This window comes from Neodiprion virginianus, chromosome 6 (assembly GCF_021901495.1).
Source record: "Neodiprion virginianus isolate iyNeoVirg1 chromosome 6, iyNeoVirg1.1, whole genome shotgun sequence".
In the NCBI taxonomy this organism is placed as follows: Eukaryota; Metazoa; Arthropoda; class Insecta; order Hymenoptera; family Diprionidae; genus Neodiprion; species Neodiprion virginianus.
Window position 1 is genome coordinate 6,060,352 of NC_060882.1, and position 26,945 is coordinate 6,087,296.

The 26,945-nt window shown below is 35.3% G+C and overlaps 5 protein-coding genes across 14 annotated transcripts in view; 2 read left to right on the plus strand and 3 right to left on the minus strand.

Annotated features, from left to right (window-relative positions):
* Positions 1–684, minus strand: part of LOC124307580 (dedicator of cytokinesis protein 7) — a 68,109-nt gene extending 67,425 nt beyond the window's left edge. For 4 of the 7 annotated variants that reach the window (XM_046769407.1, XM_046769408.1, XM_046769406.1 and 1 more), the window contains exons 1-2: positions 495–626; positions 68–248 (exon numbers count right to left, since the gene is read on the minus strand). In XM_046769407.1, the coding sequence (XP_046625363.1) occupies positions 68–208 (141 nt within the window). In that variant the 5' untranslated portion in view covers positions 209–248; positions 495–626. Of the gene's footprint in view, positions 1–67; positions 249–430 lie in introns of all 7 variants that reach the window. The other 3 variants (XM_046769405.1, XM_046769403.1, XM_046769404.1) reach the window with 3 other exon arrangements.
* LOC124307585 (probable dolichyl pyrophosphate Glc1Man9GlcNAc2 alpha-1,3-glucosyltransferase) lies at positions 600–3,410 on the minus strand. Of its 3 annotated transcripts, XR_006908838.1 has the most exons (8): positions 3,102–3,410; positions 2,761–3,033; positions 2,504–2,672; positions 2,163–2,372; positions 1,768–2,007; positions 1,525–1,670; positions 851–1,342; positions 600–741 (listed from the first exon to the last, which is right to left on the minus strand). XR_006908838.1 is itself a non-coding variant. In XM_046769414.1 (7 exons), the coding sequence occupies exons 1-7, from the start codon at positions 3,269–3,271 to the stop codon at positions 913–915; spliced, it is 1,638 nt and encodes a 545-aa protein (XP_046625370.1). In that variant the 5' UTR covers positions 3,272–3,410; the 3' UTR covers positions 841–912. The 3 variants fall into 3 exon arrangements, 2 of the variants coding, with proteins under 2 accessions (XP_046625370.1, XP_046625371.1); XM_046769414.1 differs by lacking the exon at positions 600–741 and having other exon boundaries at positions 841–1,342; XM_046769415.1 differs by lacking the exons at positions 600–741; positions 2,163–2,372 and having other exon boundaries at positions 841–1,342.
* A 263-nt stretch (positions 3,411–3,673) lies between these two features.
* On the plus strand, positions 3,674–7,905 carry LOC124307586 (synembryn-A). Its single transcript, XM_046769416.1, has 10 exons — positions 3,674–4,082; positions 4,415–4,554; positions 4,642–4,757; positions 4,898–5,196; positions 5,279–5,442; positions 5,688–5,937; positions 6,023–6,167; positions 6,297–6,444; positions 6,530–6,649; positions 6,897–7,905. Exons 1-10 carry the CDS (start codon positions 3,993–3,995, stop codon positions 6,985–6,987), a joined length of 1,563 nt encoding a protein of 520 aa, XP_046625372.1. The 5' UTR covers positions 3,674–3,992; the 3' UTR covers positions 6,988–7,905.
* Positions 7,906–8,709: 804 nt separating this feature from the next.
* LOC124307581 (brain tumor protein) lies at positions 8,710–21,905 on the minus strand. Its single transcript, XM_046769409.1, has 10 exons — positions 21,663–21,905; positions 20,469–21,299; positions 17,869–18,200; positions 17,482–17,686; positions 16,378–16,867; positions 16,085–16,255; positions 15,711–15,961; positions 15,243–15,600; positions 14,904–15,136; positions 8,710–14,801 (listed from the first exon to the last, which is right to left on the minus strand). Exons 2-10 carry the CDS (start codon positions 21,132–21,134, stop codon positions 14,697–14,699), a joined length of 2,811 nt encoding a protein of 936 aa, XP_046625365.1. The 5' UTR covers positions 21,135–21,299; positions 21,663–21,905; the 3' UTR covers positions 8,710–14,696.
* A 1,736-nt stretch (positions 21,906–23,641) lies between these two features.
* On the plus strand, positions 23,642–26,319 carry LOC124308230 (immunoglobulin superfamily member 10-like). 2 transcript variants are annotated; one of them, XM_046770744.1, is made up of 3 exons: positions 23,642–23,958; positions 24,504–24,629; positions 24,749–26,319. In XM_046770744.1, exons 1-3 carry the CDS (start codon positions 23,941–23,943, stop codon positions 25,808–25,810), a joined length of 1,206 nt encoding a protein of 401 aa, XP_046626700.1. In that variant the 5' UTR covers positions 23,642–23,940; the 3' UTR covers positions 25,811–26,319. The 2 variants fall into 2 exon arrangements, with proteins under 2 accessions (XP_046626700.1, XP_046626701.1); XM_046770745.1 differs by lacking the exon at positions 23,642–23,958 and adding an exon at positions 23,974–24,387.
* Positions 26,320–26,945: the final 626 nt, after the last annotated feature.

Sequence of the window (26,945 nt, forward strand, 5' to 3'; positions counted from 1 at the left end):
CCTTTAGAATGAAATTTCCCACTTTCTTAAGTACATTAAATTTAAATTGAAATGATTGCAGTATTACCATTGATGAGAAACCCGAGACGCTGCTGCCACTTTTTGACAAATCTCTTGAGTAAGATGTTGAAGTAGCTATCTGACGTCTTACGTCAGATGCATGCTGCTTGCTCAATTTATGAGCAAAGGCACGTTGAACTGATGACATTGTGATCGGTGTATGCGTGAAAATTCGCTCTATTCAATTCCTGAAAGAAGCAATTTAGGTTAGGCGAATTCTTGAATTAGCATCATTTATACGTAATTTATCACTCCACTCAGTTTCCACTTGATGAAGTTTACTTTGCCGCAGATAACAATATCGCCATGACTCAAAAGTGAAACATTGTCAAGTGTCAAGATAAAATCAAATTCTAACAAGGTTACATACACGAATTTTACAACCTATTAGTCGGTCGGTACCCTTCGAAATGTTAAGAAATGAATTTACTTGCTTGACATAAGATTATTCCATCAAAGCCCTGCCCATCGTTTTTCAAGTTTATATGTCACGATCCCATTTCTGGGATATTGTTATGTCATACACAATTCACCATTTAATTGACTGATCAGGCTGATGCACGTTTGACACAACAGTCAAAATGGCGTTGACGGACGGAGGCGAACGCCACTCGATGAAATACGGGCAGTTGGTGGAGTTGGTGCAAGCCACTGCAAGATTACTAGTAAAACAGGCGTTGTCTGTAATATGATTTAAAGAATTTTTTACAAAAAACTGAATAGGTTTCATTTATTGAATTCAGTTAGGGAAATCAGAAAGATTGGCAGAAACAATTACAATTATTATTACTCTTAGTTTATCTTCCGATTATTAGAGACATGAATGTAATCACGTCTGTCAGCTCCTCATCTCTACAAAACTTTGATCTTCTTTTTACTCCCATCCAGTGTCACTGCAGTTTCCGTCGTGTATTTACCATCTCGGAAAAATGTTATGTTTAAATACAGCCAGGAGTAAGTAACACCGACGGCACAGTAGAGCGAGGTGAGGGCTAGGGGGAGGAATGGTAGACGATCACCGAACAGCAGTTTGTGCAGCACGTTTTCGTACACTGGCAGAAATGGCAGCCAACTCATATAGAGCCATTCGTAATTACTCAGCAACGATTTATTATGCAGATTGAAGAGACTTATTATAGTGATGCTTGTATACGTTAGAAGCAGCAATATTCGTAATGGAGCAAAGATAATTTGGTGAAGTAGCGGTAGAAGAGCCGTATGTCCTGCTGCACTCAGAATAATAAAAATTTTGGCATCACCTGCATCGATTGTTGCCAAGGCACTGAAACATTACATGATCTATATTATAGTTCAGTTGACAGAAAATTGTATAGAGTACAAAAATTCAAAGTCTCAAAAGAAAAGGATCAGAAGTGTAGTTCGTTAGGTATGTCTATTAATTCTCAATACACTTGACATACTAAGTAAACAGAATATGTGAATTTATAGTTGTTTAAAACATACCATAACGGAATAATCGCAGTCAGTATAGCTTTTTCATGTACATGCCAGCCAAACATGAACGATGTTAGACCGCACAGAACGACACACCTTATAAAATGCTGTGGCGTTTTGTGACTGTTTCGAATAAACAAGACCCATAAGCTAGGCTGCAAACAAAGCAAAATTTCATTCCTCTGTCAGGGCAATTGATTAGTGGTTGCAGTCCGAAATATCTTTTTAATAATTAATTGACAATCTCCTTACAAGCATCATTGTGAACGTTATTACAAAAGTTGCAACAGGAGTGGGAGTAGGTAGAACAGCATAAACGTTCTCCTGAACCAATCCAGCAGTCATTGAGGCTGCACCAGATGCTGTCGACCAACCAAATTGCTTCCAAATTATTGACAGTACTTTATCACATCCTGTGTAAAGGGCCCAAGCATTAGCTGCCCAGTAAGCGTGGACTAAGCCCCTTTTGAACGGAAACAATCTTGTTATTACCTGAATAAAGTTAAACACGATATTTATTTGTACTGAAAGCTTTATTTTGTCGTGCTGTACTTCTGTATGTTGGGTTCTGTCAAAGAATTCTAAATTTAGAAATAAATGAGCTCTACGAGGGTATAGAAGTATGTATATTTTTCGAAATTTTTTACCTGTGGTAATTGACTTATGAATGGCCCAAAGGACAATGTTGTAGTTAGAATAACGATACTTCCAAGTATTAAAATTCTAACTAGACATTGTCTATTTTTGAAACAGTACATTCTCAGCAACCACACAATGAATGCTGGAGCTACATATACGTATATGTGTTTTAAATTGAGGAGAACAGTAAACCAGAATGCTCCCTGAAGAACCTGGCTCTGAAAAGTAGTGTATTTTAGTAACAATGACCTCTGTCAATAACTTGTATAACATTGCAAACGATTAATCAATTCAAAAGGTAGCTGCAAATACCACAGTCAAAGATAGAACAGTACTGACGATAATTTACCTCCTTCGAAATCCTGGTAACTTTGGACAAAGACAACATAAGCACACCGAGCAGAAATCCATTGTACTGGAAATGAATGTGATCAACGATCAGTAGTCCAACGTTGCACAAAGTTAAAACTATCAACGTGGCAAAGCTTTTTTCATCCTGGTGAAGCGTTTGGCTTAGTCTGAGATTTAAAAAGAACATTTCTTCACATTAAAGGAGAATTTTGCCACAATTAAGTCGGCGTTTACATATCATCTTAATAAACTTACTCTTTAACACCATATGCATATACAAAGTCCGTAACAATTACAGTCGAACGTTGAAATATTTTTGTTGCCACAGACGCATACCCAAGATTGTTCACATTCAGCATTTTCGGATCAACAGACTTCGCAAAATTACTGAGAAAGTATTCGAACCAGGCAAAAAAAGGCGGGTAGTCCAAGGTCCACTCGGATTTTGCATTGACATACCATTCTTTAATTGGCAAGCTGTGAGTTATTGCAAGCCAATTTCGGTGCACTTCAAAGTCCGTCGAGTGACTAAAGCGTACAATTGTTGAATAATGAGATGTCCATAAAGAAAAAATAGCAAGAGGGAATGTACTTACTATGTGGGAGATAGAAGAAGTTTGACACATGCTATCAAGGCGCAGAGAAACCAAAAGGACCGACTTGATCTGTTAGAAGGATCTTCCACTGCTGCCGTATTTTCCTTTGCCTCTTTTTCCGAAGGTTCGACAGTTTTTACAGATTCTTCGTTCTTTTTCCGCGACAACATTCTGATACGGAGCGGACGTCGAACCGTCGTCCTCGGCGAATATCATATCAATGATCGATATTTGTGCGCTTTCAAATTTTCAGGTTATCCTAAACACCCGACGTGTTCTAACCATAGACTGTTCCAACGCTGTGCCGGGCCGGTAGAATCCACGGTAGAAACTCATCATATCTTTCTCTATCTCTCTCCCTCTGCGCGCTGATTGGTTCAGGAAGCACCCTCAGCCAATCACAGCGCAGAGCGAAAACGATAGTGTACTCCAATTGCCTTCAGCCTTCATCCATCACGCATACGAACATTGGAATGTGTTAAGGTGGCGACGCCATCTCTCGGTTGCTTTGGCGGATATTTAACAACGAAAGCAGGCGGAACCTTGATATTTGTTGGTACATAGGCATCGGTGACGATTGTCACGCACAGTCGCAAATGTATTACATGTAAATACATACCTATAGTCACACGCTTCGTAGGGCTTCTGTAGAAGCACGTATAGGTTCGTCACGAAGAAGCCGGGACCGAAGTCCGAATTACAGTTTGCAGGTTTCGCGTTCTAATATACGATACACCACAAATTCATGAACATATTCTAAGTGCTCTAAAATGTAATCAAGTGTTAACGCAGTTTCGTTATTATACCTTTTCAACAATACAACGAACGCTGTGTAATTGCGGCATTGTATACTATACAATAAACCTATACGTCACTGACAGTTCGAGAAGGATGATACAGAACATGGGAGTTGTGAAATTTGATATTTTCTCTGGGAGTTCCGATGAACTAACTCAAAATTTGAGTCAATTCATTGCTGAGGTAAATTATAAAATAATTTCGCCCAGGCGAGGTTATCTTAACAGCTCTTTGGCAGCCTGTCCTACAGGTGTCGTAGCTCTTTAATTTTTTTTTCGCTAACTCAATTACTAATTGTCGATTAGATTGAATTTGTTCATTCGTTATGTCCAAACTCTTCAACAATCCTTTATTACAAAAAAGAATACTATTTCTACTGAATATTTCAACAAGTACCTTCATACCTCGTTCTAATAAATTTAAATTATTAAACTCAACAACCACACCTATTTGCTTCTTGTCGAACATTTTGCCAGTTGCTAAAAATATAGAATTATTTTGATTATTTATTACAGCATGAAACACAGAGGAATTTTACCGAGCTTAATGAAAATAATCTGAGAAACAGAATTTGGACACAGTTATTCGATACCCTCAATAACGAGGAGTATAAGTCAACACATCAATTGTGTCTAAGTGCACTCAGATTGCTCAGGTCTAACTCTATTCCTGTTATAAACCAAGTAATGTATTTAAAATTCTTCTTATCGGGATATACCAAGTAACATTCATTTATTCGCAGCCGAGATAAAACTGACATTGATGAGTTGGTGACAGAATCAAGAATAGCAACTCTATTAAGATTTGCCTACTTAGACACTAACCTTGACAATGAAAATGTTGCTTCCAATTCCGAAAGTGAGTATCACTCCGTTACCTTAGCTAATTTGAGTAAAGACCTAAAATTTGTCAAGTAACTAAAGGATTATATTTGCAGAAAATAAATTTATGCCCTAAGTAAAAGTGTAGATTAATATGCTATTATTTTGTTGTTTCAGCTGTCGTGGAAACTTTAAAAGTGCTATGTAATTTGATATACAACAGTCAACAGGCAAGGACCCTTGTGATACAAACATCATCTTGCCTCTCCCAAACAGTTCAACGATTGAGCAAGCAAAGAAGCGAACTGACACACGAAGGCAGACTGTTTCACCTTAGACTACTTTTTCTAGTTACTGCTCTATGTATAAATACTAGAAGTAAAGTTAAAACTGAATTGAACGCAGAAGTCCATCTTATTGAGATGCTGGAAGAAACTTCTGAGCAGCTTAGAAATAGGCCACAATCTGTTCTCAAGGTATTGATCCTAGCTGGAAATTTAGTCGTTAATTTGTATTTAAATACAACTCAGATTTTTAATTCCTTACTTCATTTAACAGGTCAATGATCATGCTATTGCCTGTGAAGTTTTGAAAGTTTTATTCAACCTTTACATACGAGCCGAAGATGAACAGACGGAAGAGGAAAAGAATGAAAAATTAGTATCTATTTTGTACGAGCTACTGATATGCGAAACTATTGAAAATCAGGATGAACTCATATCGTGAGTTATTCCAATTTACTATAAATAGAGATAAATTTTCTTGTTGTTTTATGTATTTCTACACAATTGATTACAAAATAATAAACAATCCAGTCAAGAAAGGTGGTGTCAATATACATTGGAACACTTTAAGGTTTGGAATTTATTCAGTTAGACTGACACAGGTTTTTTGAGGTTTTTTGTACTTCCAACATTTGCTATACTTTGTAAAAAAAATTCAAGTTGGTTCCAATTGTATATTTCAGGCATGCTGTGAATTTGTTAACAGTAGTACCAATAAATTCGTATAGCACATTAATTCCACCCGTGCAGAGCGATAATGTGAAACTAGTCTATCACAACATGGATATGAGGGCAGTTTCTACGCTATTGAAATTTTTGAACAAACGTCTAGATTCTGAAACTGATCTGACAGAAAATATCTCACCAATTGCTACGGTTCTAATAAGACTCGCCAGAGCTCAACGGTTGGCTCGAAAGTACATTCGATTACAGGTACGAAATTACTTGAGTGATGAGAATACCTACGAAAAAATTGAAAGAACACAAATTCTAATTATTGTTTAACTCAATTCTATAGATACTTCCACCATTGAAAGATGTTATGAAACGACCTGAGGAAGGTATAACACTTAGAGCAAAGTTGTGTAAGCAATTAACTAATCCACAAACAGACCTCAGAGATTTAGTGGCAGAGCTGATTTTTATACTTTGCAAAGAAAGTGGTAAGCATATTTGCCAATTGTGTCACGTTGTTTAATTGAAGACATGTACTTCTTTTATTACGTTCCAAAAAATAAAATAAGAAAAATAAAATTGGAAATCGAATAAATTACATTTACTACTTACATCAGTTGCTAGAATGGTAAAATACACGGGGTACGGAAATGCAGCTGGCATGTTCGCAAATAAAGGACTTCTCGGCGGTCGTCAACCAAAAACAAATTATTCATCCGAATCAGAGGACAGTGACACAGATGAATACATTAAATACAAGGAACAGTAAGTATATCAAAAGATAATGATATTCGACTGGCACTCAACATGTACCCAAGCAGAATGTATAACACTTCGATTTTTCTTACAGAATTAATCCAATAACTGGCTGTTACGAAAGTCCAAAGCCTAATCCTTTGGAAGGAATGAGTGAGGAACGAAAGGAATATGAGGCTGTTCAGCTTGCTAATCTAATGGATAAATTGACGAGGTACTGACAAATGAAGTTATTTTTCCATTTGAAGTAAAAGGGTGCTCCTCAAGTTACGTCCAACAGAATTATTCGATAACATTGAAGTCTTGTTTGGGATAATGGCAGTTTTGATTTTTAGACTATGCTTTACTGCAATAGCCCGAAAATTGAATTTATTGTTCTCTGGGCATATCTCGAGTGATGCAGTTTTTAAATACGATAACATAGAAATCACTCCCGTTGAAAAAATATTTTTATTTTTTAGGGAAGGAATTGTACAGCCATGTCGAATTGGAGAAGATGGCAAACCAAAGCCGATAGAACATGTTTTAGAGTTACAGAACGATTCTAAATAAGTCTCACAGATCAAAATTTACCTACATTCTCTATTACCTCTTTCTTGAAGTATAGAGTTCCCAGCCAATAAGATCGCATCGAGATCATACCATAATTATTACTTATTTATGCTTTGACCACTGCATATACGCTGTGTTAATTTATTTATTATCACTTTCCGTTTTGTTTTAATTGATCTAATTGCTCTGTAGTTTTCAAATAATATCCACTTAATTGAAGCGATATAAATGATTGTAGGTACTTATGCTTTAATTAAACATTATTAAATGACGTACATAAGTATTCATTTACTCTGTACCATTCGCGTCATTTTATTTAATTTTTTTTTTTTTTTTGGAACTACCCAAGTTATATTATTTTTTTTTCACTTCGTACGTTTTCAATGCCTTCTCTAAATGTTTTTAAATTACAATAATTTAGCTTGCATAGATATGCGTCATGAGCTGGTGTTGTATATGAAAGCAAGGCTAAAATTTCATTTCAGTTGGTCTATTTTCTTACATTTCAAGAATTCGACACTCCAGGTATTGTATAAATCTGAATCAACCATGATTTGCTGAAAATCATTAGCTCGTGTGTAAAACAATTGTAGAAATGAATAAAGACCCACTTGGTTTGCTTACTTTATTGAAAAAGAACAAAGAACAACGTTACAAATTAAACAATTGGCAGGAAATAAAAAATATAACAGTTTCGAAAATCACATGAAATGTTAAACATTACAATTTTCTTTGTTTCTTGTAACTTGTGTTATGTGCTTTGTGAGCATCACAATATTATTATTGCATTGCAGCCTATGTGCACACAAGAATGTATGCCCCTACATATTTTAGAGAACTGCTTTAGTGATAGAGTAATTTGAAAATACCTTAATATAGAACAGTTTGTATATATTGGCAGTTAATGTCTAATCGAGTTGATATGATGAAAAAACCTACATACTGTCAACAAAGAATATTTTCTTTAAGGCTAACATTATCCATTCTATATTAAAATATTTCCATCTTAAAACATTTGATGAATATACAAGTAGCAAATGTTCCATATTTTTTACTTTATGTAATACGGTATGTAGATTAAAATATTATATTTTTTTGTAAAAGTGTATATAGATGTGTATACGTATAATACAATAAATTTTAATATTTCATATAAAAATGAAACTAAAATTTTGTAGGTACAAGGTAGAAAAAAGCTGATTTGCCTCAAAACATAAACGAGACCCCTGTTTCAGATAATTACGGACTAGCCTTAACAAACTTTGGAAGAATTAAAAAAAAAAAATCATAAACGAAATAGTAAATTAAAAAAACAAAAAAAAAAAAACCTGAAAACCAAAGCATATTTCCTAAAAATAATAAATCAAGAGTAAACGACTAACATTTAATGAAATCAAATAAAATACTTTGAAAATCAATTTTTTAGTGACAAGGTATTTCAGTACCAAGGCTGAGTAGGTTTTGGGAGCCGATGTTTATAGACAGCCAAGACTAACTGTCTGGTCTTTATATGGCTGTGAATAATACGTTTTACATCATATCCTGAGACCATGTTCCTCGACATCCCATTAGCATATAAAAAATATATTCATACATACGTCTTCCATATTGCATTACAATTTATTTTTTGTTTAAATTATTTATTTTCTTCATTTCGTAAGTTGTACTATTCTCATTCTGGTTTTATAGTTTGGAACGTGACATAGGTGATACCCGGGACACTTTAATAGTTTAGAATTTTTCAAGTTGTTTTTTTTTTTTTTTTTTGTTATATAAAAACAGTCAATCAAATAAAATAGTACCAATGGAAGTTGTTGTAGGAAAACATGGCTTACAATCGAACTAATCAACAGATTTTTCATGAATTTTAAGTCACAAAACTGATATTTATGCAAGTAGCGGCAATACTCCACAGTACAAAGTACTTAATATGTCAAGTTGTTAAAATCTTGTCTTTTTCACGATATCGCTACTTAGTTACATGCCTCTTGCGAAACTACGTTACACGTTGACTTTGCAAGGATATTATACCGAGTATGTGAGTACTGTTGCAAACCTGACGAGTCCAGTATCCATTATACAGAAGAATGAATATTTTACCGTATAACGTCAAGCGCAGAGGCGTGTAACACTAGTTAACAGTAGAACTAATCATTTTAATCTTTGGAAACATTTAACAGCACAGATTAGTGATATAATAACCATTTTTCCTTAATAATCAGCATTCGCCAAATATTGGTTTAAAAATCACAATATACAAATTATCAGTGGGAACACACAGAGATCACGGAACATTTAAAGGTATGCATCCTCGAACCCTGATAGACGCAATTAAGCATACCAATGGAATGCAACTGTGTCGTTTGGTGGTCAATTTGATATGTAAACAAAGTACCTCGGAAAGGGGACAATTAGGGTATTGAAAAAAAAAATTAATGAATGATAATCTACAGGGCGATTGCATGACCTTTTCCTTTTTTACCCTCTCTCAGCCTGTTAAGTATTACAACAAGTAACTAATGCAAATAAATAAAGCTAGTGCTATTGAGGAATGGAACAAAGTAACACTCATTACGCTTGATGCAACTCTCATCACTTATCAACTAACAATAGAATACATTAAATATTTGTACTTTAACTGACTAATCAAGGATTTAATCGTAAATTTTTCTTACTCTAATTACCTCGATACTTCACACGGCACAAATTCAAAAGTCTGAATAATAAAATAACTCATAAGCAATACTTATTACGTATAAATATTTTGTTTGGCACTAAAGAATTTATTTCTTGTATTTTCGATTAAATACCAAGAAACGAAAACAAAATTAACGATAGTAAAACAATAAAAATATTCGAAAGTAAAAATAAAAAAATCGTCAGAAAGTTAAAAGGAAAAAAATAAACTCAGATGGGAACAGTAAAACGATGTATCATGAAGCGAGGGAAAAGCAGTACCTATTTAGTATTTACTATGTGTGTATATGCGTGTGTGTGTGAGTGTGTAGATGTACCGTGTATTTATGTAGCAAAGATTTAGCACTTTGTATTTGCTGCGTTTTCTTTTTTGTTTTCGACATGGTAAATATTTTGGAATGCAGATGATAGATGCAAAGTATAGTATGGGTATCTTATTATTTTATATCTAAATACTATGCAAACTAATTAGTTATTTGTATGAAGTAATGGTGTAAGCCAAATAGCATGGCATCATCGCACTATCTCAGAGTGAGTATTTGAAAAAAAAAAAAAATTACTAGTAATAACAATATTCAACTATCTAAATAATAAACTTCACTCCCCAGTAGAGAAGCAGATTGCAACAAAACGTAAAATAAATGTGTAATAATATTTTTTTTTTCTCTTTTCCACTTTTCTTCTCATCTCATTTAACGCAACCACAAATATAGAACGTAAAATAATTGAATCAAACGATAATATAGTATAAATAATATAAATACAAATTTGTGGAAGAAGTTAAATTCTAATAATAATAATGAATAGTCACGTAAATAAAATGTTTGTAATAAAGCAAAATATCAAGCCTAGATAAATGCCTCCAGCAAAAATTTGGTAGAGAGGCAACCCTAACATATTGAAATAAATACGCTATAACAGCGTTGTAAACAGCCAGAACACATAATGCTTGCATAAAGATAAAAATTAATCATATTAAATACAATGTATAATATATGAATGACTGAGGAATAAAAATATTGTTACAAAAATAATGATGAATACCTATCATATACGGATGAACGATCGAATTTTTTTTTTTTTTTTATACGTTTTGTTTTTTTTCAGGTTTTTCTCAATTTTTGTTCATAAACTTCTTTTATATATAAATATAAGTCAAATTATGCTTAAAGAAAAAAGATCCTCAGGAATAATGTATAAGCCATGTTTGCTAAAAAGGCATATAGCAGTTAGAATAGGGCGCGTTTCATAATAGTTAAAGTCGCGTAGTAATTGGAACAAATTCTTTTCGCGCTTTATTCCGTTTGTGACCAGCCAGTATATTTTTTCTTTTATTTTTAAATAATTGGCCGTGCCCTAACAATTATAGCGAAGTCATGAATATTGTATTAGGATTCTAGGAAGACTATGATATTAACCGTAGGCTTGAAGTAGTTGCTTATCTTGAATCGTACTAGTCCTACCATTAATATTATTATGTATGCGAGCGCCTGATCCTGTTTGATGTTTGTCGAATTCAGGAATATCATTTACTATGTTCAACGCAGTACGATATTAAAAATGAGGAACTTGCTTCGTGACGGAGCAGTTTTGATAGGCTCTCGTTAATCTTTGTCACATTTCAAGTATACATGATATTAAGTCAGATCGTTAATGGTTCGAGAATAGCAATTTCAATGCCTTCCCCCTGCTATCATGGTTACAAAGTTAACGGACTGAACGAGTTCTGAAATTCTACAGTTCCCTGGTGCCAGCTTGTGTAGAGAACTGATAAATTTGAAAAATCGCCAACATATATATGTATTTACATATATGTATGGATATATTTCTGTATGTATGATAATAAATATCGCAAGATATTGTTCTACACAGAAGAAAAACAAAGGTAAAGAATCGCGTGGAATTACCAAGAGGTACGATAACAGTGCCTGCAGATCAGTTTTGCCCAATACACGACTATAGAGTTGCCTAAACGGGTTCACTTATGTTTTAGTATACCACGTCGTGCGACTGAAACTAAGCAAAGAGAAAGTGTGATTCTGAGCGGTTTGTCAATTGCAGGGACAGTGATGTTAGCGATGATGATAATAATAAGCCATTGCTTTGACCCCTTTTATCCAAGCCCGAAAAATATGATAATTGTGTATATTGACAGTGTTCAAACTGTTAATATTTAGTAAGGTCAAATTTTAATATTAGTTTAACAGTGTAAGCAGAGTATATCTATTACGTAGAGAGTGACTCTATATAACTCTATACATATTAGGATAATGAGACTTTTGAGATTGTAAAAATCATCAAAAAATCTATCACAATTACCATTTACGTAACAATTAATCCTCATTTTAATATTATTATTGTAATTCAAACATCAAGGCAAATAAGGGGTGAATTTCAACAGTGGCCTAAATTAGCCAAGTAGTCTTCCACAGATAAAAATATGTAAATAGAGTAAATCTATACTAAAATATTCAAGTATATATAAGGTGAGCGTAATATTATAATTTTGTGAGGTAAAAGACCCCATTTTTTTTCTCTTCCTTCCTTCAAATAATGGTCATCATCCATTTGTTATGCTATGAGTTTTTGTTTGTATAATATGACTGACAAAAAATTTGCAACATATTCTCTTTATCTTTATCTTTTTTTTTTGTTTTCTTTTTTCCTCTTTTCCTTTTCCTCTTCACTTTTATTCATTTTTTCGTTTTCAGTGTACCGCATGTGAGACTGTTGGTGGCGCCATGTTGGTGTCGTTGTGCATTTTTGACGTGAACACACCTACATGAGGCACACACCAGCTTTCGCTCGTTTAGTACATCTAATTATATTACCTAGCAACAACATCAGAGACTCTTAAGGACACAACTTATCCTGACGATACTATTATCACAGGCATTATTTTTATAACTCTGCTAACCATGACTATTATATATAGTTCAGGATTAATTTTAATGGCATATATAAAATTAAAACCTCGCAACATTTACCAGATGATTATGACTGGTTTGTTTCAGGTGTAGGTAGGCTCTTAACGCAATGCGATGTATATACGAAATGTGCTGATGATTTACGCGTAAAACTACACTGGTTGGTTACTCTGTTACTACACTTACTAATTCTCTACATGACACTGTTTTTTCAATTGTGAACCGATAAGCAATTTGGGTACGTAATACTAGATTCAGTTATTCCGTGCTTGATGATCGTGTATAACCATATGCAAGATAAACCTAGTAAAGCTGTTTGAATATAACTATTAATAACGCGGCTGTGTTACCTAACATTTGGTATGGCAAGAGAAGTTTTTATACTAACATATATAATATACATATACTAGTATAGATAGTACATATATACATATATATTGTTAATAATATTATCATGGATAATAATGAGTAAGGTAACACAGTAACGAAGAACTGTCAAAATATACCTGACGATGCATGTTTTAGCTTGTGTACTTTACATATTTTAGTTCAATCAAATCTTAAGGCTGGTTATGTAAACAACCCTAAAAAATATGTGTGTTTCTATATAGGTATGTTTTTTTCTTTCTTTTTTGTAATTTTTTACCTTTTCCTTATATGGATATTTGATGAATTGTGTTTTCGTATTTACATAAATAGAACTTGTTTAGCAAACTGTACGCTATTTTACATAGATAAAGTATCGTCCCTATGATACTAGTATAATATTCATCTACGAACTTTATATTGAACTATTCAATTACTTCCTTTCATTGTAAAATGAGAGAGAGAGTAACTTTTGCAATTTCATAACAAATACATTTACAAGGTATGGATATTGGACACTAGCACCACGAACCAATAATTCACACTCTCGTATATATAATATATTTCATACGGTGGACCATAATAAAGCATCCTGAGTAAATATTGTTAACCATTACGTGTCTCATCTAATTTAACAACGCGAAAATCGGAGCTAAAAACAACTTTGAATTTTATGCTGGCAATACTTAATTAATCGTTTCGTTTCACGTTCGTAGTATGCTTTGTAAGTTTGCTTTTAAATGTTACTAAATGTTTGATTTTCAAAAAGACGTAAGTTTGTATTTTCTTCTCTTTTTCTTTTCGTAGTAACATATTTTATTTTATTTTTTTTTTATTTTTTTTTTATTTTGTATATATTGTATTTGATATTAACTACGTTATTAAGTGAAATAAGCAGGAAAGTCAGGAACATGGCGTTCACGTGGTTTAGGTGAGTGTTGTATTAACGACTACATCTTTCTTTCCTTTTTTTTTCTTTAAATATGACGATATGAAGGGTAAGGAGCAGGAAGTACTAACAGCTATCTCGCAGCATGCAACACTTTAGTTATTCAATGAGATAAAGATTTTTTGCGAGCTATCGACGATAACTCGACCCATCTCCAAAATACGTTTTACAAAAAAATGTATGTTCTAAAAGCCAAATACTCGTTCCAACTCTTGGTGCTTTTTTCTACTCGCCAGATTCGCATTATTAACAGGCAATCAAAGCAAAGTAGAGCTTTTATTTATACGAGTAAATGGATGTTAGCGAGTTTACTCGATGGACTTTGCCCCAGACTAGATTAGTTTGATTAACGAATGTACCTAAAATACTGACGTGTCAAAAATGATGTAAAATCAAATTTGACAAAAGGCCATGTTAATTGCTTTTCGGCCTCGAACAATAATACCACTGTTTCAAATAACGTAGCTTGTGTATTTCAACGGGTTTCCCAATGTAATCAGGTAACTAACTTCTATATTTTATACTGTTTGGTCGGAGATGTACGCTTACCTTTTTCCCGGATGTGTTACTTTCATTTTAAAAAAAGGACGCATGTACTGTATTACTATATAAAGCTGCATGCTGCTGCACTTACTATTGCTTTGATAGGCCCGAAAGTCAACCGAAAAATTGCCCTGGGCATGCGTTTGTCTTTCGTTGCAAGCAAAGCAGTTCCAAAAGGTTCCACTTGCAGGAGGAAGTTAAGTTATAATTATTGGTCTCACCACGCCTCATAATATGTATAGGGTGTTGAGAACAAGTACGTGGTGGTTGTTTTTGGCCAAGGTGACTATGTATCCCTCTGACGTGATTTTGAGTCCACAACAACGTGAGACCTGTAATATATCAATATAGTTATGAATCTGTCCCTGTCTTTATTTAACGATACCAAAACGTAACCAATGTTCATTCAGAGTACTATAGATAAATAATATTACCTTGACGTACGGACACTCGAATTCTGAGACAAGGGAACCATCTCTTGTGAAAACAGCCACATGAAAACGGTTACCGTGCGAATCACCTATAAGCACGTCACCGGCATCGCCAACATCAATGCCGTTTGGAAAGTTTGTTATGTTCTCACAACCGATACGGCGTAAAAATAGACCTTCTTCATTGAAAACTACTACACAATGTCCTTTAAAATCGCAAACGAAGTACTCCTTCCCTAAAATAACATAGTTTTTATATAAATGTTGGGAGTATCTTCGAATACTTGCTCATAGTCGCAGAGAAAAGATTACAAGCTGAATAATAGGTCGTTCCAAACTCACCACTGATAGCAATATCACTCGGCTCTCTCATATAATCGCTGCAGTCAAACCACCGGAGAAGTTCTCCAGTGTCACTGATGACAAAAACAGTCGGAGATACGCTATCTACAGCTACAATCTGCCCTTGACTAGTGACTGCGAGTCCAGCTACTATGTCGATATATCGAATAGCTATTTTCTTGATGAAATGGCCATTTTTAGTGAATATCTGCATTCTAGAGCGCTCGTTACCTCTGTCGCACACAACAAACTTCCCACTATTTCTCATCACTGCGACCTTTCGTGGGTACCATAATTGACCTTCTTCTTTTCCAGGGATACCGAATTGGAATTTGAATGTTCCAATCTTCTCGAACACCTTGTATAAACGAAATTGCACTGCATTAAACTTTGTGAGGAAAATTTCAATCTTTGGATTCTTTCCTGCATCAATGCTAATTCTTTATTTCCTACAACCCCAAAAAGTACCTGAATTCTGTGGTTATTGGTATCAGCTACTACTATGTCCTCGTCTGTCCCCAAACAAAATCCATGAGGCGAGTTAAATTGTCCTTTACTCGGTCCTAGCTGTCCAAATTTGCACCTAATCTGCATAGGGGTAAGTTTTGGGTTGCTGGAACGTGGGTGAGCATAATTCCCACTTCCAGTACCACTAACGTTACCTACTGTGCCACCGACAGCAACGGGGATGTTGTGCATTGAGTCTCCTATAAGATCATCTGTAACAGTTTTGATTGTCCCTACTGAAATCGATTTATCTGATACCATTGAATGCAAAAATTCAATAGAAAGAATAATATAGACTATAGGAATAGTTCCCTGAAATTTATTACTTCACTTACCTGGTCCCCGCGAAAGTATTGGCGATGTTGAAGAAGAGAGTGATTGAAATCCTCCGTTTAAAATACTATTAGCAGTCAAAGATCCTAGGCTAGAGTTGTCGACCAAACTAGGAGATGGACCACGGCCCAGAACTAGGCCCCCACCTCCGTTCAAAGCAGTGTTACCGAGATCTGTATACAGTGAGTTGTTTAATTATGATGATCTTAAATAATTAATTGGGCTCGGGTGTTTGGGAAGTGGAAACATTGTGAAAGAAAAATTAAAATAACATATTGTTGATGTTGAAATTTACCTTGATTACCAAGTGTGTTTCCAAGCTTGGCTAAAGCCTGAAGATTGTTGATGGCATGACTTGTCGAGCTGAGGTCCCCGGTAAACAATTCAGCCAATGTGAAGGACGGAGTAGGGCTGGAATTTGAGCTGGGGCCTACAACGCCACTGTCACCTGCCATCTCCACTTTTTCAGCTAGACTGGCAAGTTGCTGAAGATTGTACTCTTGAATACTAGTGAGACCGTGAATTGGACCTGGGGGAAGAGAGACAGGAGGCGGTGGTGGCGGTACATTTTGGGGACTGGAAGTCGGGGGGATAACGAATGACGGTTCACCTTCAAAGGATGACTGCATAGAAGCAGGAAGTGAAATGGGGGAACTGGTAGTAATTGAACTAGGACAACCCATTGAATTATGGGCCATCTGTTGAACGGAAACTCCAGTAACGCTTGGAGCTTTTTCCTGAGTCCTGGTTGGCGTACTTTCCGTGCGAAATTTACCGAAGGATTCCTGTAAATCACCACAGGGGTAACAGTTAGGTAACAACTCCATAAAAATCCAATCAGGTTGTTACCTAAATACTCCTATCATTTTACAATCCCATGGAACCACGCACTTGGAATTATAGTTGCTAAGTTTGTCGTTTGCCATCAGCAGTACCAAACATTGCTTTATTAGACAAGTAGCCCAATAGTGCTCAAACATTGCACCAACCAAAACTATTATCCCGCAAAACTGTTTTATTTATTGGCGTTTTATTTTATCTTGCTTCAAGTACAGAAAAGTTTTATGGAAACTTTGAGAACAACTAAAGTTATATTTGGAAATTGATTTCTGTGAATATTTGAGACTTTACTGATGGGCTTACTAACTTCGATAATTAGAGTTCTAGACAAGCCACTAAAGAGGTTCAACCTTTTTCAAGTCTTCTGTTAGCAAATTGGAAATCCATTGAAAGGAATAATTTCATATAACACTTCTATGGCGTCAAAATGATTTCAAAGTACTCGAATTTTCCTCATCTATTAAGCTTATCAGTAATATCTTACCTCAGGTACAGTTTTCACAATTTTTTAACTACCTAACTAGAATTTGAATAATTTGCATTACTGCAAACTACTTACCTTGACAGTCTTTTCAAAGTGGTTAAAGTCCGTTTCAAACTCAATAGAGAACGTGACGTTTAGCTTTGGTGTACTTTTGATTAGGCTCAATAGTTGTGAACCAACTACTCTTCGAAGAGCTAGAATCTCGACTGCATCTCCGTGCTCTAATAGTCTTGAGGTAAAACGACAAGCATCTTCTATTTTCTCGACGGTTTTCTCGACGCTGGAAAAAGAGCAATTTCCATAACTTTTATTAACTCAATTATACATCTCTGCAGCAAATCAGTTGGTTGAAAAAATATAGGCATGATTTCCACAGAATTTTACGATGAATCCGAAGGGGAAACAACGGAAAGACAATATCATTCTATAGAAAATAAATTTTGAATGAAGGATTTTCTTCACCTATGGAAAGTATCCATTATCTTGAGCTCACGTTCGGAATGTAGTTGTTCAAGTGTGTCTAGAGCATTTTCCCGGCATTTTTCGAGAACTGCCTTGTAACTTTGAAAAGTCTCGTTAATTAAATCTTTGGCCTGGTCATGTTGAGCTTGCAACTCGCTAAGCGCATTGTCCAACTGAGACGAGGCCTGATCGCATTCTGCAATTCTAGATTTGCTTTCAGTCATCAAGTTACAGAGTTCCTCTTTCTGTCGCGGCTCTGCATCCGTCAGTCGCTCGTACTGGTGATCCGGAGCCTTGTGTTCAACCAGCAAGCACTCGTTGCATATTGGCTCCTGTCGCACAGAATTTAACATCAAAATTAGTTACAAGTTACAGAACAAAATCATGAACTATTCAAAATGGTACATGAATTAGAAATTCAACTGTGAAAACCATATATTGTGTTCTGATACTTGAACTAAAATTGTCAATTCAATATGGATTACGGACGAGAATCAGTGCATTGAATGCTGGACCTCTTTCATCAATAATTGTGCTAGGTTTTTCTAAATAATCGTGATGTCTTTGTAGAATGATTGTAGTATTTCATTATATTTTGGATAGTTGTATTGTCAGTTAAAAAACTGCCAAGACATAGTAGTTTTCGTTACTAGAGTATAAAACACGGTTTTACACGCCAAGTGCCTGACATGATCGCACAAAGGTGTAAATCGTTACGCTCGTGATGCATACAATCTTTTTTGTCCTACCAGCCGTAAAATTGAAAAAGATTGTAAAAAAATTACAAAAAAAAAAAAGACAGGATGAAGAAGGTCGCGTACATGGGCACGGAAGGGCAAAGCCCAAGTGGGGGTGAGCAGCCCCTCCTTAAGAACAATAATACTTTATTGTTAAAAAATATATTTATTCATATTTATTAAATGTAATGATAATATAAATTTTTTGATTCATCACAGAAAGGTTTGTAACTGAATGAAAATATGAACTGGGTTCAATTATGTGATTTACAAATGTAAATTTAAATCAAACAACCTTTATCAATCAATTGTTAATTTTTGAATTTTCAAACTCAAAATGAAAGTGAAAATTGTTAATTATGCCTTCCGAAGCTTGACCTGTATTTTATCCCGATGTTGATTTTTCCTCTTACATACTTTTTCAACTTAAACGTACAGGTGTGTAAGCGGGATTTTAGACCCACAAAACGGACCGTAAAATCCCATTTTATCCCTACATGGGGCAAAAAAATCTAACAGGTCAACAGATTGTAATTTTTTTTTCCTATCATTTCATTCTGTGTACAGACGTTTGAATAAATATTAATCAAATTGGTAATATTTTCGTAGGTATTAAACATTAGTGGACTAAAAATTGCAATTTGATAAACTGATTTTTATCTCCTGATGATTTAAAGATCGAACATTGTTCTCTATGTAAGCTTTTAATTTCAATTTTTACCAGGCAACTGTTTTTTGTTGGGTCGCTTTTATCAATATTATCTCTAGCTACGTAAAGTAGACAATAATCAATCTTTAAGGTGACTAGTGAAAGATGTTTGATCTTTAAATCATCAAGAGATAAAAATCAACTTATCAAATTGCAATTTTTAATTCACTAATGTTTAGTGCGTACATTTCAAATGTTAATTTTTCACAATTTGTTACCTATGTCTTTTTAAGAAAAAAAAATATGATATTAGTTTCTCTGTTAGAGTCAGAAAGTCTGGATAAAATACGTGCTACATTTAATTGTACACAAAATTTCAGAATGTGGTTGCCACAAATGTCGAAGTCATTTAAATTAAAAAGTTAGAAAAAAATTAGGAGAGAATTTATTATATTTATTATGAAATGCAAACGTATTTCAATTTGTTTTGATAGCATAGACAAGTGGGTAGGAAAAATGTTGAAAACAAATACTAAAAAAAAAAAAATTCGGATTATTATGTTTCAAGTTTGGAAATTGACTCTGATGCTAATTCTTTGGGATGCTAATTATATGAATATCGAAAATTAAGTTAATCAATGGCATTCGGTACTTCAGTTTGCATTCATTTCTTCTAAAAATAACATAATTGAATCAAGTCTTGGATTTCTTGAGCTTCTAAAAGTGCAGATATTGATTCAAATAGATTTGCAGCAAGAAATATTACTCGTGTTTGTGTTATTTAGTATGAGATTCATTTTATTCATTATTCACGAAACGATTTGCATGTTGTTTATATTTGTGTCGGCGAGTCAATTTTGTAGCTTATGACGTTTGCTGTACTTTTGTGAATTTGCAGTATACGAATACAACAGATGCCTCAAAATTGTATAACAAATATGTACCACGTCACGAGTTCTTTACATTTTCTTAATTTCACTAGCAGCAGCAAGTAGCGAGATTAGTTATGGGAGCGATGTAACAAAAAATTAAGATAACTCATAAATAAAGATTCCAATTCATAAATATGATATCTTATAACTCGATGGAAATTGTCAATCCTCCTGCTCTTTTCAGATAAGCTATTGATGACTACTGTCTAAATTGCAAGCATCACGAGTGACACAGATTGTTATGCGCTTAAAATACATTGTAAAATGACGCAAAGTACTAACCTGACACGTGTAGCAGTAAAATTTCATATTTTCGGCAGGATGAGACTCACAAAAAATAGGTTTATGTATAGGTATAGCTTCGTTGGATTGTTTAAGCTCTTCAAAAGCGATGACCTTGTGACTTTCAAAGCACCTCATAAATTGGTGAGCAGTATTACAGTTCGGGCAAAGAAAATTGGCGCAATCGGAGCATCGCGCGACCGCGCTTTCCTTAGTTTTGCACGACGTGCACAACACGGCCATGTTCTCAATGGCGGACATATCCAATATATTGGTAAGAACGTAGTCGCACATGAGTGACCCAGCACCCTTAGGTCCAACCCTAGTTTCCTGTTTGCACTGAGGACAGCTCAGAACTGAACCAACTTTAGAGTCCCCGGCTTCGTCCATCAAAAGTTTATCCAAACAAGCTTCACAGAACACGTGTAAACAGCCCAGGACTCTAGGAGAGCACAATTTTCCCTCGCAGAGACTACATGCCTGGTCCCTAGTGTCTTCGGCTCCGCAGGTGATCTCCTCTAAAGCGTCTCCAGGACTTCCCGCAGCATAAGTTCCATTCCTGTCGCCAAAAATGTCGCTTCCGTCGGTTTCCTCCATCCCTAAGGACCCTCCGGTGGTCGGAAGCTGAGCTGTTCCGGAGGGAACAGCGATAGCGGAGGATGCCATTAGTCGATGATATTATAAGTTTATGATAATTTTTTTATTTCCTTCTTTTTCTTCAAACTTTTTTTGCACTACTTTCATGTAAATTGTTTGCTCTTTATGCGTAATGTATCGAGGGTCGCAGAATAGGCCAGTTAAAGTTTGCTCTTGTTGGAGTTAAGAGAGGACCTGAAAAAAGCAAAAAAAAAACGAATAATGGGGAAAAAAACATAAATTAATAATGCGGAAATAAACTTTTTTTTCTTGTTCGATTATCCACGCTATACCAGAATACGTTTGATTGAGCCCGTAATAGCGTTGATCGATACTTGGTTGACGAGAGACGCCGAGATTCAAGGGAAGCGTATATTTTTTCATACAAATAAACGCATTAATATGCGATCGTGCCGCGATTACAATGCGGAGATGAAAAAAATGTTGCGCTTGCCGTTCCGATGACCAGAACGGACATCGTGTCCACGGATATTTCAGCTCAGAAGTTAACGCGATACGTGGTACTCCGTAATTTGAGTAATTCAACGTGCTACGAACCTTATGTTTGAATGCTTTTCATATTTACATCACGCTTCTTGCACATTTCCAAATGCCCACCACTGCCATTTTGGATTTTAATTTTTAATACAATCAACTTTTCGACTTTCGTATACCAAGGATCCTGCGACCACCATTATTGAACGCGAGGAACACACTCCGAGTATTACCAGTATTTCTTGTTCTCCGTCCCGATTGGCCCCCTTCGTCCAACGACGCTCGACTATTGGCTCAGCGACGGATGGATGCCACCGGTACTCCGGGTTTCCGATGCGCTTGCCTACCTCGGACCGAGAACAACTAACGCTAATAGAGTCGGTAACACGTATGAGGAAACGACGGTCGATAAATTCAAATGTTATAAGCCGCTGCATGGCGTGCTTCGGCACGCGCCTACAACCTCTTCCGGCTTTTGCGCATTGCCGCGAGCCCCGTTTGCTCGACAAAGATGTATCGAATAAAAGGTCACGATCACTGGATTCGATGAGCTTTCATGCCCCCACACATGTCTTCCTGTCCTTGTAACACATATCCTATGTATACATACATGTCGATACATACATCTTACGCTATCCGCAATTCCGCATTCAGGCGATTTAGGTTGAACCCGTGGGAAAGGGTAGAGAAAAAAAATCAATCGCTTTGTAATCTCAATTGCCTGTCACGTATTTCTCGAGTGTGACACGATATCGAAACCTCAATTAAATATTTGGTACGAATACAATCAGTGAAGATACATAAATCATGATCTTTCACGATTTACTGAGGCAAATGAAGTCCGGATGAATTCTACCCTAGTTTTGCTGCGAATTTATTACCAGTTGCCCTAGTTCCTTATAATACGATACATACTGCAGTAACTCGTACCTATGCATGGTAGGGTGGTCCTCATTTAGAATGTTGACGAATTTATTCCGAATCACCCCACCAAATAAACTATAAATAATTCAAAAACAATTCACAATTTTTTCCAGATTTTTATATCAACTGTAACCCGTGCCTGTAAGAGGAAGGATTTCCCAATTTAAAATACACGTATTTCGGACACGTCCTTAGTATATATTTTACTGTAAAAGTAATAATGTTCGAAAAAATCCATGAATGTGAGGTTCTAGTGAGCATTAGTGCTACTATCTGAGAAAAAATTCACATCATCATACCAGGTTATATAGACAATTGCATTTCTTATAAATAAAAAGAAAAAGTCAAATTTCTAGGGTGTGCAAATCGTCGAGATTGGTTGGTATGATGATGTGAATTTTTTCTCATATAGCAGTACTAATACTCACTAAATCTTCGCAATTACAGATTGATTCGAACATCGTCACTCTTACAATAAAATATATGCTGAGAATGTATTTGAAACAGGTGCATTTTGAATGGTGATATCCATCCATTTACAGGCACGGCTTAGAATTGATATAAAAATCTGAAAGAATTATGAAATTGTTTTGGAATTATTTATAATTGATTTGGGGGGTGGTGCGAAAAAAAATCGTCAACATCCTAAGTAAGGATCACCCTAATGTATGGATATACCTTTATTTACACTGCAGCATCGTTATATCACGACGAGATGGCTGTTTTCCGAGTATTTGATTTCAGACCTTTAGTACCGATGACGATTGACGCTGTAGTATCCAGACATGATACGAATATCCCTTGCGTGAAAAATAGTATAAAAATTCTACGTTCAGAGCTCCATATCGGGTGTGATGATCGTAAAATGGTCACGACTAGTTTATATTTTCCGCAAGCACCGCATTAGGAAAAACTTGTAATATCGACCTAAGCGTGCTGTACGATTGACGCCGCGATGTTGAAATTAAACATCCATGATAGCTGTTGCGTAGGAAATTTATGATGTCTAATATAGTACAAGTTAAACGTATGCAGCTTGATTCGCTAATTAAGTGACATTTAGCATTACTGCATGAACAGGGCGAATAATTATGAGCTTGCGCACAACGACGAAGGTAAAGCGAAATAAAGCAGAGCCGGTGTGCAGCCGGGGTTGTGTAGGCGCGGCTGGAAATCGCTCCTGATCATTAAGCTCAGGGGTAATTTGAGCAGAGCCGAATCGAGGCCAACAGTTTCCACAGTTGATCCAGTCCGACGACTGGCTAACGCCTCTGCAATCACTCGTCTTAAGTACGACTCCTGAAGATACGATTTTGCGATTTCCTACAAAAATATATTATCACTGCTACATATCCCAGTCTGCAATCACTGAACCCCTGATGCAAAGGCATGCGCGTTATCGAAGAAATCGGAATTAATGGATTGGGGCGCGCAGGTACATATCATATACCCTTAGCATGCTTAGTTATATTATAATACTGATTTTACGGATTTTAGATTTTACCGCTTTTACCAATACATCGCCGGCGCTCTTTAACACTTGATTAAAACTCAAATTATATATACAAATAATCAAACCAACCCTCCAATTCAGAACTTACTCGATCCCAGTTGTGTTTTTAAATATGAGTAATGTATTACATATAATATAACGTAGCTGGAATTAGTTTTATTCATATGAGAAAAAAAGAGGATATAAAAATATTGGTACACATACTCAAGGATCTCATTGACCTCATTGAATTTTTGTCACGATAATATCGTGAGAATATTAGAAGAAAGAAGTAAACAACAAATATTATTATCAGCAATTAATATATAGTACCGGATCAGTGTATTATGCTACCAATTATAAAATTTTCTGGTAATAAATGTTCATTCAAATTGATACCCACACTGCAACAAGCTGTGAAAAAAACGAATACACTTCAGTGTATTCTTGCCTCATGATATTGATTCAAATTCCTTCTTTTTGTGCAGATATTTATGCGTTACTCGCTATGCCTGGCATTAGTGAGCTTTCCGCTCGCTATGCAAGAGGAGACGACGGTATCGAATGGATCGACGAACTGCCCTGCGGAATGCATCTGCCTATCACCGACCCAGGTAATGATGACAAATAGTTGTGAAACATTTGATTATTGTATTTCGATGAATGCTAATGCTAGAGCAACGAATAATTTCAAAATGAGAATCTATTTTCAACTTGAACTGAAATTTGGCAGGTGCTTTGCAACACAGGCGGCTTGGTGGAAATCCCTACCCTTCAATTACCGCCAACAGTCGAGGATCTTTCTCTTACCAAGAATGATTTTCCAATAATAAAAAGTGACGCTTTTTCTGGGCTTCGAGGTTTGCGTAAGCTGAGCTTGGATGGAAATAATATCTCTTCGATAAAGCCCTTTGCTTTTCGTGGTCTGAATAAGATGCGAGAACTGTCCATTCAGCACACCCCATTAGGATTTATAGGTCAATTTTCTTTTGCCGCCCTGCAAAATGTCACACTTTTATTTTTAGCTCACAACAAGATAAAGTATATCGAAGGATATTCCTTTGCTGGGACTTCCAACATTAAATTAATTCTATTGAGTAATAATCCGCTGCACTCTATTCAGAGCAACGCGTTTTCTGGCCTGACTAACGTCGATCATTTAATTTTTCCGTCTGGTATTCGAGTCATTGAACCCGATGCGTTCAGCGGATTGCAACACGTTGGTTTACTCAAATTAACTTTTATGGATTTATCCAGTTTAATGCCGTTCACGTTCAGAGGGCTGAGCTTTGTTCATGTAATTAACATTCAGGAGAGTGATCTTGGCGTCGTAAGGAAAGATGCATTCTCTGGGCTGAGTCATGTAAATAATCTCAATATTTTGAAAAACAAAATCGATGTTATCGAACAGCTTTATTTAACATCTGATCTCGCTATCAATGTATTGAGATTCCATGGTAACCACATTTTAGAAGCACCTCGAACAGGTGACACTTTGTTGGACATTAATACTATAAGCGCGATCGACAATCACTTTCCATGCGATTGCCAGATACACGATATTCTGGAAAGTGATTTTGCCACCAATTCTACCACTGAATTCCAGAAACACAATTATTGCATTTCCCCAATTGAGTACAATGGTAAGTTAATGAGCTTCGTTGATTCAGAAATCATTGCAAAATGCCACGACAAAGTAGTTAAAGGTAATTTAGATTCTGGGGCGGAATTTACATTATCAATATCGATACCATTCCAAATTACGACGATACTAGCATTTACTACATTTTTATAGAAAGTGACTTTCTATGCTTCAGCAATCCGCTTTTTAAGCTAACGTTATCAAAGTTCACATTTTCTAAGAAAAAAAAAAGAAGACTTTAAGTATAGAAATATTGAAATTTCTTGCAGATATGTATAAGCTAGGAATTTATCCAATGTCCAGAAAGTAAATGAAATTAATTGTGATAGTATTGTACCCTTTTAGACAGAGCTGAAAATCAGTCAAAATATTGGCAGTCCACTTGCCAACTAGATATAAATTTTGGCACTGTCCATTCCTAAGTAAACTTACTAAAGATATAAAATAAGTTATCTTACAAATTTGTAACGATTATTTAAGACTGGCGAGAACTTAACTAACGATAAGTGTGAGCTTCAATAATTGGTAATGATTAAATATTTTTAATACCCATTTTAATTCATTCATATTTCTCAAAAGCATTGCAATCACAGCGATCGCTTACAATTACTCCATACAGCGAAATTCGAGATATTCCAAAAAATGTAGTCAATCGACCAGCACAAATTGCATATTGTGATGATTGAAATTGTGCCAAATTGTAAATAAATGTTTTCATCAGAACTTGGTACAATTACCAGAGTCATATCAGGTAGAAAGCTTAGTTGCAAGACTATAAATTAACCCTTTCCGTGCTTGTTAAGAAAACTGTCTGCTTTCAATCAGAATAATCATTGACAAATATGTGTTTACGTGTACATTGTTCATGCAATTTACAACAATTCTGGTTACATAAAAAGGTGTACTAAAAGTAGTATAAGATAAAGTAGTAACTGTCATATTCTCTTCTGACGTAGTAAGATATAAGTTTAAGAAATAAGTCAATTAAAGTTCAAACTCATTATGTACTAATAAACTCAATTTAATTTCCACTCAGTAATCGGAAATCAAAGGAATATCGTCAATACATAATGTTCTAGCGTGTCACAGTGTTATTGCAGTTTAGCTATTTTTATGCCAAAATATATAGTACTGCACTTTGATCATTATTATTGGTAATTTTTGGGGAAAAGTATTGTGGAAATTGAATGATATATGTGAATGCTCAATAACTATTCTTGACTATAAAAAGTTCTTCATTTTTACGATAACCTCTGATGAAGAGTTTTGTTTGATTACCATTGTTTTA

Excerpts from the sequence above, each read along its gene's own strand:
- LOC124307585 (XM_046769414.1), bottom strand. The coding sequence starts at position 3,271 with ATGTTGTCGCGGAAAAAGAACGAAGAATCTGTAAAAACTGTCGAACCT. Across the intron at positions 3,034-3,101 it reads CTTCTTCTATCTCCCACATA|TCACTCGACGGACTTTGAAG; the intron begins GTAAGTACATTC and ends TGTACGCTTTAG. Across the intron at positions 2,373-2,503 it reads TTACCAGGATTTCGAAGGAG|AGCCAGGTTCTTCAGGGAGC; the intron begins GTAAATTATCGT and ends ACTACTTTTCAG.
- LOC124307581 (XM_046769409.1), bottom strand. The coding sequence starts at position 21,134 with ATGGCATCCTCCGCTATCGCTGTTCCCTCCGGAACAGCTCAGCTTCCG. Across the intron at positions 15,962-16,084 it reads AATACTTTCGCGGGGACCAG|ATGATCTTATAGGAGACTCA; the intron begins GTAAGTGAAGTA and ends AAACTGTTACAG. Across the intron at positions 14,802-14,903 it reads TCGAGTGTCCGTACGTCAAG|GTCTCACGTTGTTGTGGACT; the intron begins GTAATATTATTT and ends GATATATTACAG.
- LOC124307586 (XM_046769416.1), top strand. The coding sequence starts at position 3,993 with ATGATACAGAACATGGGAGTTGTGAAATTTGATATTTTCTCTGGGAGT. Across the intron at positions 4,555-4,641 it reads AGTGCACTCAGATTGCTCAG|CCGAGATAAAACTGACATTG; the intron begins GTCTAACTCTAT and ends ATTTATTCGCAG. Across the intron at positions 5,197-5,278 it reads GGCCACAATCTGTTCTCAAG|GTCAATGATCATGCTATTGC; the intron begins GTATTGATCCTA and ends TTCATTTAACAG.
- LOC124308230 (XM_046770744.1), top strand. Across the intron at positions 24,630-24,748 it reads TCTGCCTATCACCGACCCAG|GTGCTTTGCAACACAGGCGG; the intron begins GTAATGATGACA and ends GAAATTTGGCAG.